The 15,615-nt window shown below is 31.9% G+C and overlaps 1 protein-coding gene across 2 annotated transcripts in view; it reads right to left on the bottom strand.

Moving 5' to 3' along the window:
- Positions 1-6,272: 6,272 nt before the first annotated feature.
- The window catches only part of LOC149897255 (uncharacterized), a 31,930-nt gene continuing 22,587 nt past the window's right edge, over positions 6,273-15,615 (bottom strand). For both annotated transcript variants that reach the window (XM_090116933.1, XM_090116934.1), the window contains exon 2: positions 6,273-8,043. In XM_090116933.1, coding sequence (XP_089973059.1) covers positions 7,620-8,024 — 405 coding nt within the window. In that variant the 5' untranslated portion in view covers positions 8,025-8,043 and the 3' untranslated portion in view covers positions 6,273-7,619. The remainder of the gene's footprint in view (positions 8,044-15,615) is intronic.

Below are 15,615 nucleotides of genomic sequence, written 5' to 3'. Positions count from 1 at the left end.
ATAACACCCGAAATAACCCCAAATTTCATGCGAACATCATCAAATGCTTACATTAATATATAAAACTCTAATTTTAAGCTATGTCATTGTATTCACGCATGATCCATCTTAATCAATCAAGGGTGAATCCTTTACCCGAAACTCCATTTCTATACAATTTTAAGGGTAAGTGTTGCCAGTATAAAAATCAATTAGCCACGCTTCAGATAAATTTAGATATCGTCACACTGACCTTTCAAATCAGGAGAATTTCAACTCATGCTAGATTTTTTAGAAGATTCGTTTCAGATTTTAGAGTTTTTTTTTCATTTTTATGGCAAATAATCTTGTAATTACATACAGAAGATAATTGGTGTTAAACTTTGAATATTATTTATCTCAATTCTCAAAGGAAGATATTTAACTAGGTTTTTGTGAACAGTTTCAGATGCGTGAGTTTTATTCAAATATATATAAATACTTTAAACGTCTGATATAAATTAATATCTTTATAGAATATTATCTAACACTAGATGGCGCTGAGTATATTTTTCGTTCAGCTGTAAAATATGAATATTTAATAAGATTTTTAAATAAGTATGCTCAAGATTGTCTTTGTTGTTTATCAGTGATAGCTTTGGCAATCATCATTTTCAAGATTTGCGTTAGGCGAGCGAAATAGTCACTTTCACCCTCCAATCTCCATATAGAAAATCGATCAGTAAAAGAATTGTAAAATATATTTCTATATTACCTATTGATCTATTTTTTCAATGAGTGATTTCCATTAAAAAAAGGGGGTTTAAAATTTTCTAGGGGTAAAAATGGAAACTAATGATTATCAGACAATTCTTTATTATAGGAAGATCGTAAGGCTAATATTATTCTGTTAAAGCTTAAAAGCGACTTAATTTAATATGTTATAATAGTAGTATAATAAAAACAATGTATTTTGAGCGGAAAGGAAAGGATAAGGTTACGTCCTATGAAGCCTTATTACAACAGATGGTCGGAAACTGAAGATATCCGGCGGAGGAACAGGATGATCGGGTTTTTACTTTTTAATGTAATTTGTTTAAATATTTATTAATTTGCAATTAAATAATATGAATACTTATAATACCTTACCACTTACCTTACAAGAAAATTTGCATATGCAGGTATGAATGTATGATTTTGTAACATATTATGTTTGAAATCAATGCTTATTATTGGCTAATTTACAAACTTGGTAAAGAAGCATCTGCAGAGTAGCCTACCCAGTAAAAAGGATTTCGCTTTCTTCATACAAAAAGCTCCGTAGACCTCCGTTGTTTGTATTTTAATATTTAGAGAACTGAACAGTTTCCGAGTGTCATTGTACTGTTTTATATTAATTTTTATATCACATCTATCTATCTATTAATCCATCAGTCCTCGGAATCACAGACACAATAGAAAATCTATTGTGTCGCGCCCCGATCGGGCCTTACGGTGGTCAATGGGTTAAGATTAATAGTAAGTATTATTTGTGTGAACAACCCAGATTCGATGTCGATTCCATCATTCTCAATACGTTATTTCGACAGCTATCTACGCAGAAAAATCGTTGGTATTTCATAAGGAGTGATAGCCGGAGCGTTTGCAGGATTTCCTCTTTATTAGTATGCATGAGATTCAAGTTTTGGGGTGATTTGTTCCCCACGTGTTATTGCTGATAGCGACGTCTTATTAATTGATATTGTTGTACAATAGTAACCGGCAAATGGCTTCCGTTGTTAAGAAGTGTGGGGTATTTTGAGTTGAAATAGATTTACATGTTGGATTCGGGGCTTGTTTCTTGAAACAGGTAGCATGCTTTTAAATAACAGAATAGGAAGTAATAATACTTAGGTCTTAAGATATTGTGATGATATGGCGGTGAAGTGATAGTCTGTAGTTAGAAGTACTTATTTACTCCTTGACCGTTGTTGTGTCTGTGGTTGTGTCCGAACAGATCAAGTCAACTAAAAAAATTTTCATGTTATATAAATACATTAGTATCAAATTAAAATGGAAAGGATTGCAGGAGTTATTATGGGTTACAAATTCAATAAATAAGGGATGATAATTTGAATGTGAAACTACCTATCTATCTACCTACGTATAGTTCGTTTCAGCCTTTGCCGGCCTAGAACTGCACAATTTAAAGATTAAAGCCAGATTTCATACTACTATTCCTTCCTATTATACCTTCCTATTATACTATTTATAGTCCTTCTTGTAAAAACACCAATTAAAGGTAAGTATTGTGAGAAATAGCACAATATGAAGGTAACAGTATACGCGTGGGCGGCGCACGCGCAGAAATCAGGACATACGCAAAAGTCCGGTTGCGCAGTGGCCGTGACGCTCAGATTCGATCGAATCGCGTGCAGGTTCGATTCCCACGGGACCAGACCATTTTTTTAATGTTTATTAATGTTTCCGCTCTGAAGTGAATACATATTTATTGACTGAACTGTGCGTTTTCGTGCGTTGTGACGTCAATGTTTGATTGAATTTCAGGCTCTTATAACAGTTCAGCAATTCAAGATCTTCGTAGTCAGTCTTTATTATATTTTTCACTCACAAAAATTAATAACTTCCTATATTTTAAGGGATACTTCATGCAGAATTAGAATATTTTCGGAAAGTGTACCAGTTTTTATTTAAATTGCTACAACATGAGAGTCTTCAAGAAAAGGAAAAGCTAATGAAAATGGATATTTTATTAGTCATCTGTTATTTTTGCCAACGAACTGAAGTTGTGTGTGTCTTATTCTAAAAATTTAATAAGAGCCAAATTAGTTAATTTATAATAAGAAAGTATTGTTTTATAGATATTATTAACAACTATAAATGTAATGTTAAAATAAAGATTATCCCAACTACATTTGTCCAAAGCTATTGAGATAAAGACTTCCGAATATGTGTCCGAGATTGCGCGGAAGTAGGGGACAACTTTGTCGCTACAGACCGACAGGCGACAATTTATTTATGTAGATTATCGTTTGGAATTTGTGACGATACAATATATCATGACATAGAAATTAGAATATATGTGAAAATTCTTTATTAAGAACTAGCGGTCCGCCCCGGCTTCGCCCGTGGTACATATTTTCGTTTTCTCTACATAAAAACCATCCTCGTACTTCAAGGAATATAATAAAAAAAGAATGGAGAATGTTCACTAATTTTGATTATTAGCACTCCATATTCTCTGTCAAAAATAAATAATACTAGTGAAAAAATTACTTCGATACGTCAATTATTTTCCGATTTAGAAGTAAAACAAGTTGTAAACGCCCGGTGATGGTGTGACGTCACACTACAACACGCTCAATCTGGCTCACTCAGTCCGCTAGCGATCGCGCGCCCGCGCCGTCGAAATTATAATTAAATACTTTTAAAAATGTCCAATCCAAATACCAGAAAATCATGTGTTGTTCCTAAATGTAAAAATACAACTACCAATTCGCCGGATAAGTTGTTTTTTATAGTTGCAAAGGAAGTAAGCTACATATTATAATATTTTGAGAACATTGCAGCTGTTTTGCGTTATCCTTTGTTTTCTATACAAGTTTTAATCTATACTAGACTGTGCTTCTGCTCTGCTCGTATGGGCTAAGTATAGGTAGATGGCTAGTAAGATTTTTTCTTGTTTTAAGTTGAGAATGATATGGAGAACTATACTAAAATATAAGTTGGTCGGGGGAAGAATTAAACAAAAACAGGGTATAGTTCCACACAAATTCAAATGTCAACAGGAAAATGAAGATAAACCTCAGAGATCAGCAGTGCAAAAACGCAATCGTATAGAATATTTTGAGAAACTATTAAATAAAGATGAAACTTTGGTATGACTGTTATTTTATTAAACTACTATTGGACTATTCACGAAATTCGCGGACGAAAACCCATCAAAATACTGCGCAAGCTATAACACCTACTTCAGCGCTGCCGACTTGATACTAGGGTGCGTATAAAGCAAAATTACCAATCTTCTATTAGATGATACGTGTAATATTCAAGACCAAATCTAAAAAATAAAATATATAACAAACTAGATGATATGTTCAACGATTCTGTTCAATCAAAAACATAAAATATTAAAATTGACTCGATAAAAAAAAATCACCAAGTTAGCTCTAATTTTCACACTTTTACGTTTTCTACTTGACATGGTAATACTTATTATGATTTTTTTTTCATAAACAATTATATTAAAACATTTGCAAGATATTTGTCAGAGAATTTTGAGTAATTACTTTTAGTTTTGGTTTTATCTGCGATAAACCACTTTTATCGTGACAAAACCAAACGTTTATCTCGAGAAAAAAAGAGCGCCAAAAATAAAACCAAAACTAAAAGTAATTAGACAAAATGATTGACGAATATCTTGCAAATGTTTTAATATAATTGTTTATGAAAAAAAAATCATAATAAGTATTACCATGTCAAGTAGAAAACGTAAAAGTGTGGAAATTAGAGCTAACTTGGTAATTTTTTTTTATCGAGTAAATTTTAATATTTTATGTTTTTGATTAAACAGAATCGTTGAACATATCATCTAGTTTGATATATATTTTATTTTTTAGATTTGGTCTTGAATATTACACGTATCATCCAATAGAAGATTGGTAATTTTGCTTTATACACACCGCGCGGGGACGCGGCCGCGCGGTGCGTTGTGACGTGACGTCACAAGCGGTCACGTGACTATTAGCGGGACTCGATATTTTTCGAAACTTTGAATGCGTATAAAATCAAAACTACTTGGTATTTTTGACTACGACAAAAACTAGTGTATTTGTATACATACAGGCTTTACTGAGACACAATTTCAAGGGATTTGGCATACCTAGTAACATTCTTCATTATCGAAATCGGTTCAGCCGTTCTCGAGTTATGCGCTTACCAACACATTTTGCGATTCATTTTTATATATATAAGAAGAAGAAGAAGATGGAAAGTATAGAATATGTGTACCTATTAAATAAGTTATAAATACTGTACTGTACTGTAATAAACATATATTGTGAATATGTCATCTTCTCTTTAATTTATTAAGTCTTTAATCTATATTGAATAATAATTCACTTACATAAATTAATTACTAATTGATGGAACGATTTCGTAACTTACTAGTTACTACTCACCTAATTATCCTTCATTTCTCTTATCTTCATCCTTCATCACCCTTGTTTTACTTACCTAAAACTATTGAAACCTTTGTAGTTGAAAGTAAGTGAAGTCCCATGACTTCTTACATCTTTATTGAATTGCTATTTCACCTATTTTTTCAGGATTATTAAAAATTCGTTGGAAAGGTTTTAATAGGGATCGACACTGTCTTTAAATTTTAAACTATAGTTATTTTTGAGCTATCTACTATATACCAAGGATTCAGTTAAATAATTGATTGTTTTTCTTATATTATCTTACCAAGAATGAAATATTAATGCATACTTTTACATTTTACAAGTACTTACTAGCTATCGAACCAATTTTCGAGACTTGTTTATTGAAATTACATGGAAAAACTCTGACATTTCATTAGTGCGATGTCAACTGGTGCTTCGATTAAAATTGTTTATGTTTAAATTAAATCCCAAACTAACCTTTCCAACCTAAAGTCGTGCATCATCCTGCTAATAATTGATATTTCTTACTCATCGGACAGTCGTGTGAAATCTCAAGACTCACTGAACGCTCGTGTATTTCAGTCAAAGGTTGAACGTTACCTATTTCTTTCTCACGTGTGAAATCTCAAGGCTTGTTACTGAATCCACGACTCGTGAATTTCAGTCAAAGGTTAGACCAGTGTGGAATGCCATTCCCGTGACCTGGCCAATTTGTTGTAATCACATTTTATTGGGCACAATTGGAGCAGGAAGGATGGGGTGCATACTGAGCGGACGGGACAATGACGTCGAGGAAATGGTGTGAATTTTATGCTTTTAGGGGCTTTAAATAGTTTGGGAAGAGGATATGGGATTTGAGCGTAAGTATCAATGATTTGGATAGAACAATAAGCGTGGTGTCACAGTAAAAAGTAACTTTGTGGGAGTTTTGGTAGAGCTTCGGAGTGAAGGGATTTGGCTGAAATTTTGTAAGAAAGTTGCTTATAGATTGAAAAATCTACTGATCTGCTCATTGTTTGACTATTGCAGTTACATTTGAATTAAAAAATGGATAAATATTTCATAAGATAATATGAAGCTCTTTTATAGCCTAAAGGGGATTGAAAAAACTCAAACATTGCTTTCCAGTTTTATATATTATAATGTCAAAACAAATTACAATAAATTACGCCAAATTAAATATAAATTTAAACCTATATAAAATAAATAAATCTAAATTACATTGTGACTAATCAAAAAGTGTTATATTTAAAGCATTTTGTTTCCACGAAGGAAGTAAGTACAAATATTATAGGTACAATAATTATAAAAATATTATAATTATATATTAATTGTAACGGCTACAGAGACTTTGGGGTAGAGCTGTTTTCAAATACATATTTGTAGAAAAACGACAAACATATTAAATTAAATCAGTTAAATTATGACTATGTCTTGTTAATTCTAGTTAACAGAATATTTATAGTCAGTTTCACAACTTTTGGATACATTCTGTTTTGGTTATCTGTCAGTTTAAATGACAATTAAAGTATGATGAAACAGTACATGAAAAAGTGTTAAATATCTTCTATCTGTGACTTTCTCAGCAAGTCGTGAAACTGGCGCTTAAAAAGGTTAAAAATGTTACAGGTTACCGGAGTTCTTTAAAGATATTTAATTCTAAATTATTACATACAATTTTCATGGCGACATCATGGTGAAAATTCACCAGATTTTACACTATCATTGCTATGACTAAGTCCTAAAATTTAATCAATCGGTGATCATATTCGTCCTTTAAATCTAAAATCATGTTAATAGATCACAGCTTTTACTTTTGTGTATTTTACGTTTTGTTAATTTCTATATACATACAAAAGTTAGTGTTATAAAAAGGTTAGTCCAAATTATTACATTGTGATAGCATGTAGTGGAAGATATTACAAAAAAAATATTTACATCTACAGCTACTTAAATATCGCGGTATTAAATTAAAAAAGAAAACAGTCTTTATAATAGATTCACATGTTACAATTTTTAAAATAAATAATTATTAAATAAACTTCTAAAATAAAATAATTGCAAGAACTAGAATCGTAGTTATATAGACTGATCTTTGAAACATTGTTTGTTAAATAAAAATGGCCACTTTATTTGTCTAGGTATTAAAAGTATGTATATGCTATTTAATATTTTAAAATATACTGTAGGTGGTGTAAATAAAATATAAAGTGTATTGCAAATTTCCCAGTCGTAAAAAATAATGATATCTTGGTGAATATTTCTCAAATATGTGTCCCAAATCTCAAAGGTATAATGAAAAATAAGTAATACGTTTATGAAATCTATTTTACGCACAGAAAATCGAGGTTTCTATTAAGATATTAAATCCATCAGGATTCAAGAACGCAGATTCCTACAAACCGAAAAAAAATACATTTTGCTTCTAGTCTATCCAAAAACAATGTTTCAAAACCCAGCCCAAATGTGGCACAAAGAACACGCATTCACGCACGGCTAATCAAAAGCGATCTTCCTCCTGATCGCCTTATCAGCCACGAAATGCATCCTCCGCTTTAGCGAGTTCCTTTTCAACAGCACTTTCGTGTCCTTCACCTTTGGCGTCACTTCATTCTCCATTTTCATTAGTAGCATCGAATCTTGTTCATTCATTTCTTCATCTTCTAATTTGGTCATTCCGATCCAATCAGCTGTATCATTACACTTATACCAGTCATATGTTCCTTCTAGTGGTACTTCATTTTCAAAGTCAAAGTTCCACTTTTTAGATTTCTCGTCTCTGTCTCTAAGGATTGACTCTTGGAGTACGTTCGTGAAGTTGTCGATTTTGGCTTCTTCTGTTACATCATCCGTGGCGAAGAGCCGCCGCCTTACTGTACTGTTCGCCGATATTCTAGGCATTTTGGTGTGATGAGGTAGTCTGTGGACAATGGAATAACAATTAGTATTGAGTTTAAATATTATTATTTTTTTGAAGATTGGATATTAAAATAACCTTTCAATGAACCTGTGATTTTAAACTGGATTCTAATATCGAATGATAAGAATTTCGATGACAGAAAAATATCAAAATTTTCACACAGTATGTGGTTTTAACAATATTTTTCAATGATGTTTTAATAGGTATATCTAGTTGTTTTATATCACTGTCCTTGCAGTGGTTAGCATACAAGCTTTACAACAATTAACATATTATAGACGAGCCCGAGCAAAAGACTGTAGAGTCGTGTTCAAGAAAATTTTAAATCATATCATTAGCCATTGTCACAGGATGTTTGTCAAACAGAATTGTGTTTGGGAAACAATCCATCGTCACTTTAACTGAGTGGCCGATCCGCTGACGTGTGTAACCAACACCTCGGTTAATGTGAAACTTAACGATTGAATTGTTCTTTGTATGCTATGAAGTTTCATAACTTTGTGTAATAAGAAAGTTGTTGATATATAGATTATAGCGGTATGTTTTGATTACTATTTAAATTAATGAAACTCGTTGAATATGATCATCACAAAGTGGGCCAAAGGAATTACTGTTAAAATATATTGTAAACAAAATCACTTTGAAATCAGATAAAATTAAATGCTTCAACTTTTAACATACACACGTCCCTTAGACACTGAGGCATCATCTTTATTATCTACGACTAACATACGAACTTTTGTAAGATCAGTATTCAGTATACCTACTATACTAACACGTAACATAAGCAATTATTAAAATGCGTTATATATACCGGATGTATACACCTACATTTCCTCGCCTTGTCGATATGCAATGAAAGGCAAACACAGAATGTCTTGTTGATTGCGCCTAACCATTGACCGTTAGAAGATTGCTTTAATCTCTGCGATGATAGGCTTATTTGAAAAAACGCTTTAGACCTTCTGTTGACCGCATTCCTGGTTAAATATAGAATATTCTCGAAGCATCTTTTCGTTTATTGTAGGAAACAGGAACAGTGTTCTTTAACAAAATCTACCTTGATATAGATGTAGGTACACAACTTTAACAACTATTAAATAATGCTTCATAATTTTTTTACATAATTTAATCTTGCTATTTACTGAGTAAACTTTCTACCTCAGAATACGTCCTTTATGTGAATTTGAATAAATTTTACCTACAATGTATTTTATTAGGCGAGAGAAATACATTACAAGATGATTCTATATATATACTATAGCTACGATTTATTTCTTGTTATGTAGTGTAGTGTCGTATATTGTCTAGTTATTAGCTACATTTCTACGTTATCTTTATTTTTGTTTGATTAAGTAATTATTCCTACTGAATATTTACATTTAGACCATAGATATCCAATTATTATATTGTACGTCAATAAGGCTACGCTCTGTAAGCTTCTTAGAGCTTTTGATCCGGCCGCCTTACTCCAGAACATCCTATGTAGGTATACCTACTTACAGATATCCCTCAAAGGTGCGACAAAATTACACAACAAAGATGAAAGACCGCTAAACTTCCGTTCACGTTAACAGCGGATTAGCAACAGTTAAACCGTTTGTCCGAAACAAAAGCACAGTTAACCGACCGAGCCGCTAATTGTCGTGTGCTCCGCTTTCTGACCGAACACACAAAATTATAATTTTGAGATGTAAGGCGGATAAGTTTTTGTTCGTTTTATAAATACTTGGTTAGTTTTATCTGGTAACTAGTAATTATGTAAGACATATATAGTGGTTATATTATGTTTTGTATGTCAATAAACTTCGCCTCTACATTTTTTATAAAGACTGATAATTCTATTGTAAGTGCCTCTTTTATATAATTTTCAACTTCCTACTTCCCCTATAATCTACTCACCTATCAGGATGATAGTATGTATCACCTCTAACAGAATTACATCCATCGCTGAGAGAGCGCAGCGAGTCACAAGTAAATATTCCATTTCAACTTCGTAGATCCCATTAAACTCCCAACTTCTTAAGGGCCGATTTTTCAATGCTTGCATAAAACTTATCCGTCTAATTAAGTATTACACGATAATATTAAAATATCACGTAAACTGTCAAATACGGGCAATTAGAATACGTTTTTAAAATGGTAGTTTTATACATTATTCGACGAATAAGTTTTAACCAAGGATTGAAAAATCAGCCCTTAAGGAATAATCTGCCCTTACTTTTATTTATGTTCACATAAACCTGTCATAACCTTTCGTCGCTAATATAAAAGTACGTACCTATTATTATTTTTACAGGCTATTACGAATTGCAGCTACCACGGCACATTACACCATAAACTTATTTGCTTATAATTCTTTCGAGGTAATAAACTAATTCAAACCGTAAATAATAAGTACACTGCATCCGAGTGCAATTGCATTAAGCAAGTACAAGCCACCGACCACCCAACCATCCTGTTGATAGAGCATTTTGTAGGCTCTTTTTATTATATCAAACATATTCATAAAACAATTTAAACATTCATCAAGTGTGAAACAATGTTATCGGGTTAAAATCATAAGTCGATAATTAAATTTATGTGTTAACGTATCTCCTATCTTCGCGGTGTTACTTTCATAGAAGATACATCTTTTGAATATTTATTATTTACTGTACAATGTCTGTCTTATATGTAATTAATGAACATTACTATAATGTTTTGAAGGGGTTAGGTAATTAAATAATGATGATAGATACGGACAATACATTTAGATAAAATTGTGTATGTTTGTATGTGTCTAGACCCATGTCTATTCCATAATAGAAGCTATATTGTTTCGGTATACTTTAGTATGTAGATTTTAGATAGATAAAGTTGGTATAACATGGCCGCCCAAACGTCATTTAGGACTGATGATTGGTCTTCATAATTGTGTAATTTTTATAGGATTGAGATACATATAAATTTACATATAAATTTAAATTTTATATTTTATATACATTTATTTACATTTATTTTATTTACATTTTATATTCATTTTATTTATATATAAATTTACATATAAATTTCTTATTAGAACACAAAAATATGCAATAAAGTTTAGGTCTATAAATATGCGACAGGCAGCAATATTTTAATCACGAACTATATTAACTTATACTACTACTACCTTTTTCTTACCGAGCACAAATAACTACAGTAAATTCTTTAACAAGATTATTTTCTTATTCATACAAAACCATTGCACACACGTAAACAATGCAACATTACAACTAGGCTATATTTAAAACGATATAACATATTGTGTTAGATTTATCGAGCATAAAGATTGTAATCGGTGCCGAATCTCAAACAATTTGTTGCTATCACGAGTATATTTATACACACCTATCTCTAATAGTTGATTTCCGTTAGTTTTGGTCATTCATGAAATATGTATAATGTAGAAATGGGGAGAGATTTACATTCTTTACCTGTCTTCAAGTCTTGTAAGTTTATTTTTGGTATAAAGAGGGTTACTCACGATTCACGAATGAAGTTATATTATAACATACTGAAACGAGCAAAAGAAGAATTTCATTTGTATTCATTTTATGCATATTTACTTAATAAAATATATTATAAAAAGTACTAATCAAATTAAAAAAAACACAACAATAAAAATAAAAAATAGCCTCGGCATATTCAGGCATTTTTTAAACATTTCTTAGAAAAAAATGCAAATTACCTACTTGTAATGAAATTTCTCTTTTAAAATAAGATGCGTAACTTGCATTAAATGACGTTATCGATTAAAGTAAAAAAAAACGTTCCCTAAACAGTACATTATACAAACAATCACCGTCACAGTCTACAGATTTTTGTAGGGAACGAAAAAAAACCGACATCCAACGTCCCAACATGGCTCCTGGAAGAAATAAATGCACCAACTAATATGAAGTGGATTTAAAAATACAGAGAGTATCATTTGCATTTAAAAATACACCTATGAAAACGTCTACGAAGTCTACGAAATATTGTGTAAATTCAAAATTCAAATTATATTTATTTGCAAGAATGTAGTTACAAATTATAGATGTTTTAATTACAATTACAATTATGTGGCTAATACATTCTACCCATTGATTGGGTGTGCAAATATTAAAAAAGAAAGTTGATTAGTCTAATTATTAATTGTACAGTAAATAATTATTGCATTTAATAAAAATTACTCGTATGTTTTGCAAATATCTGGCAATATTAATTAGTAAATTGTTGGATGTTGAAATTGGAAAAATAGGGAAGCCGGTAGATAATCGGGTTCTATCCAAATTTGATTTAAATTGACGATAGCTTAAAATAAAACTTCTCAAACAAGCCTCTGTAAGTACCCACTATTATGTGTCTCTACTGGATGAAATTGATCGCCAATTGCACCAAAGAATACATATAGGTAAATACATAATCATAGTAATTTATACACAGATAACTTAGTAAACTAACATAACAAAAATAATCAGACAGACAGACAACAGTCATTCGCGGAAGATACAGATGACGTTCTAAATTTAAACAGGGGCGTGCGACGTGCGTTAATTGCGCTGCGCACGCGTCGCGACAAAATGGCCGCTCGCTTCCGGCGAAGTCCGACAAGTGCGCGACACGACACCGGCACGACACCGACACGACCGCGACGCGACAGATCGGTTGCACACTACTCATGTTACAGATATCAATGTCTGAGAGAATTGCATAGATAATACATAAAACAAGATACAAGTAGATCAAATGTTATATAATATTCTGCAATGGTATGTGCTTCAGACATCATAATCCAATATTTCTGAACAAGTTTAAAGAATGTCATTTATTTTAGGAATACGATTATTTTTGTAATTGTAATTCACATCATTTATGGTCTTGCAATCGCAATCCACAAAATTTTAATCTAAATTCAATTTTTTCTTCTCAAATTAAACAACTCCGCTTTCCGCCCGTCACTCCTAACAATAAAACTTCACCATAAAACGACTTTGTGTCTCAATCAATGATACCCACAAAATTCCTAGAACGCTTAGAGTGAAACGTAAACAAAACGCAACTTCAAAAGTAGCGCTCCGCGGGAGAATCGAATAAAAATACATTTACTTGGTTCATGTCGTAAAATGGTCCGAATTTAGCCAACTTGTCCTAGCCACGAGATGGGATATTTACGCATATTCTTATTTAACTTAAACCCCACTTGGCGATTGTATTTTTGAAGTATTTACTTACCGACTTCGAAAAGTGAGGTTATTTCGTTTTACGGTGAAAGTTACGGTAATTTTGCGTTATACATATTATATGTAATATTACAGTACTGCAATATATTCACGTAATATAATCTAATTTTGTTTCTAAACAACTCGAGGAATATGTATCGAACAATAACTTGCATACTGATTACTGTATTAAAAGATAATATAGTAGAACAGCGAAATTAACTTAGCACTGACACCAACAGGTCCTGCTCCATCCATGTGCAGCATGAAAGACTACCTATTTCTTATGAAGTGTCTACTAAATTAAACTGATCATTCTATTTTATCATCTTATTTTATGAACATGACAGAGCTGAATAAAATTAAGATGGACACATTATCCCTAAAAACTGTACCAAAATCAAATACTGGAGCCCATAATTTCGCCCAGCAGATCGAGTTAGTGAAATTCGTTCACATTTACAAATAATCACTAATACCGGTTAACAAATAAATTGGTGTCCAATTTGGGGCTATTACTCCTTCTGTGCGGCATTAGAGCCCGCATGTCTGTCTGTGCATCCCTCTCGAAATGTTAAAACAATTTACATATGACAAGCGCGGGACTGCATAAATCAAATTACATTAATCGGGCGAAATCGTAAATGTCAAGTGTTATCGGTTTTTGTGGAGCCGTCAAATCGGTGCCAGATTTACGCCCGTATCGGTAAATAAATCTGAATTAACCTTGAACCAATTTCAAAGGAAAATACTTTGGAAGTTTCTTTAAAATTGACTAATAAAAACTTGATGTTATTGTAGGTAATAAATAATTTAATTGAACAACACATTACTATTCGTTTAGATTTTATAAGACGGGATATTATACATTCGAATAATTAATACGAATTCTTTTAAAAACGTTCAACAAACTTTTAACTTTATATTTGCTTACCAATCAATTGGCATAGTATAAAGAAATTACGTACAATCTGTAAAACTTTTTAGCCACATTTCTTACAAATAAATAAGTTGAATTTAAAATATGTCCTTCACTAAGATCTTTGTATATGCATCAATTAATATCTATGGAAATGTTTATTCTCTTTTTACGAAATTAATTATTTATTTTTTAAATATTAATTCTATCATTTTTTTCATACTATAAGGAGTATAAGCTATACACTCGTAATTATTGTTATTTCTGAACGTCTTACCATAGTATTAGTTATAACATTTATGTATTCAATTACGTATACTTCTTCTAGAATCACTTTTGAAACGTCATTACATATTTTAACATTTACCACCGGAAAGCAGTATGGGCGTTTGTCCACTACAAGGAATTTTACGGTCCGGCATTCCGATTTTTTACGGTCCGGTATGGCACGCAATTAATCTAAATACTAGCTTGTGCACTATACGTAATTTTACTGTCCGACATTTTACTTTTCCCTATTCCGGATGGTTTTTTGAGTTTACGAGTCGCTGTAGGTATAATTGTTTTCGAGTGCCCACTTGCTTGGATTTTACTCTTTTTATTGCATATGCCAATTGAAAGCAAGCTCTTGTTTTACTTTCTTTTAGCTGGCAATGAGATTTGAGAAGTCGGTATTGTTATTTTTTATATATACATTGACCAAGCATTGACCTATAATTATTATCTAAGTAAGTGTTGGTAAGTTAAAGTTCAAGTGGGAATAGATTTAGCTCCTCGTCACCGATTAAAATAAATAAGTGAAATACGCATTTTAAATCTCTTACGGAACTTTACTTTTTATTATAACGAAGTAATATAATTCTTCTATATTTTTACCTACTCGTTTCTTGTAAAATGCAAAAACAATCATTTATTATACTGCCATACTTCCTTGAACTGTACTGCACTGATCCGAGTAAAGACGGACAGGTGCACAAGCAATTCATCGGTTTTTTCATGCCACACCGGACCGTAAAAAATCGGAATGCCGGACAGTAAAATTCCTTGTAGTGCACAAGCGCCCTAAGGGCGTTTGTCCACTACAAGGAATTTTACGGTCCGGCATTCCGATTTTTACGGTCCGGTATGGCACGCAATTAATCTAAATACTAGCTTGTGCACTATAAGTAATTTTACTGTCCGACATTTTACTTTTCCCTATTCCGGATGGTTTTTTGAGTTTACGAGTCGCTGTAGGTATAATTGTTTTCGAGTGCCCACTTGCTTGGATTTTACTCTTTTTATTGCATAATATGCCAATTGAAAGCAAGCTCTTGTTTTACTTTCTTTTAGCTGGCAATGAGATTTGAGAAGTCGGTATTGTTATTTTATATACATTGACCAAGCATTGACCTATAATTATTATGTAAGTGTTGGTAAGTTAAAGTT

Source organism: Colias eurytheme, chromosome 26, assembly GCF_061535395.1.
Source record: "Colias eurytheme isolate Ceu_HAF_F1 chromosome 26, ilColEury1 Martin Lab GWU primary, whole genome shotgun sequence".
In the NCBI taxonomy this organism is placed as follows: domain Eukaryota; kingdom Metazoa; phylum Arthropoda; class Insecta; order Lepidoptera; family Pieridae; genus Colias; species Colias eurytheme.
This window is presented reverse-complemented; position numbering and strand designations above follow the sequence as displayed.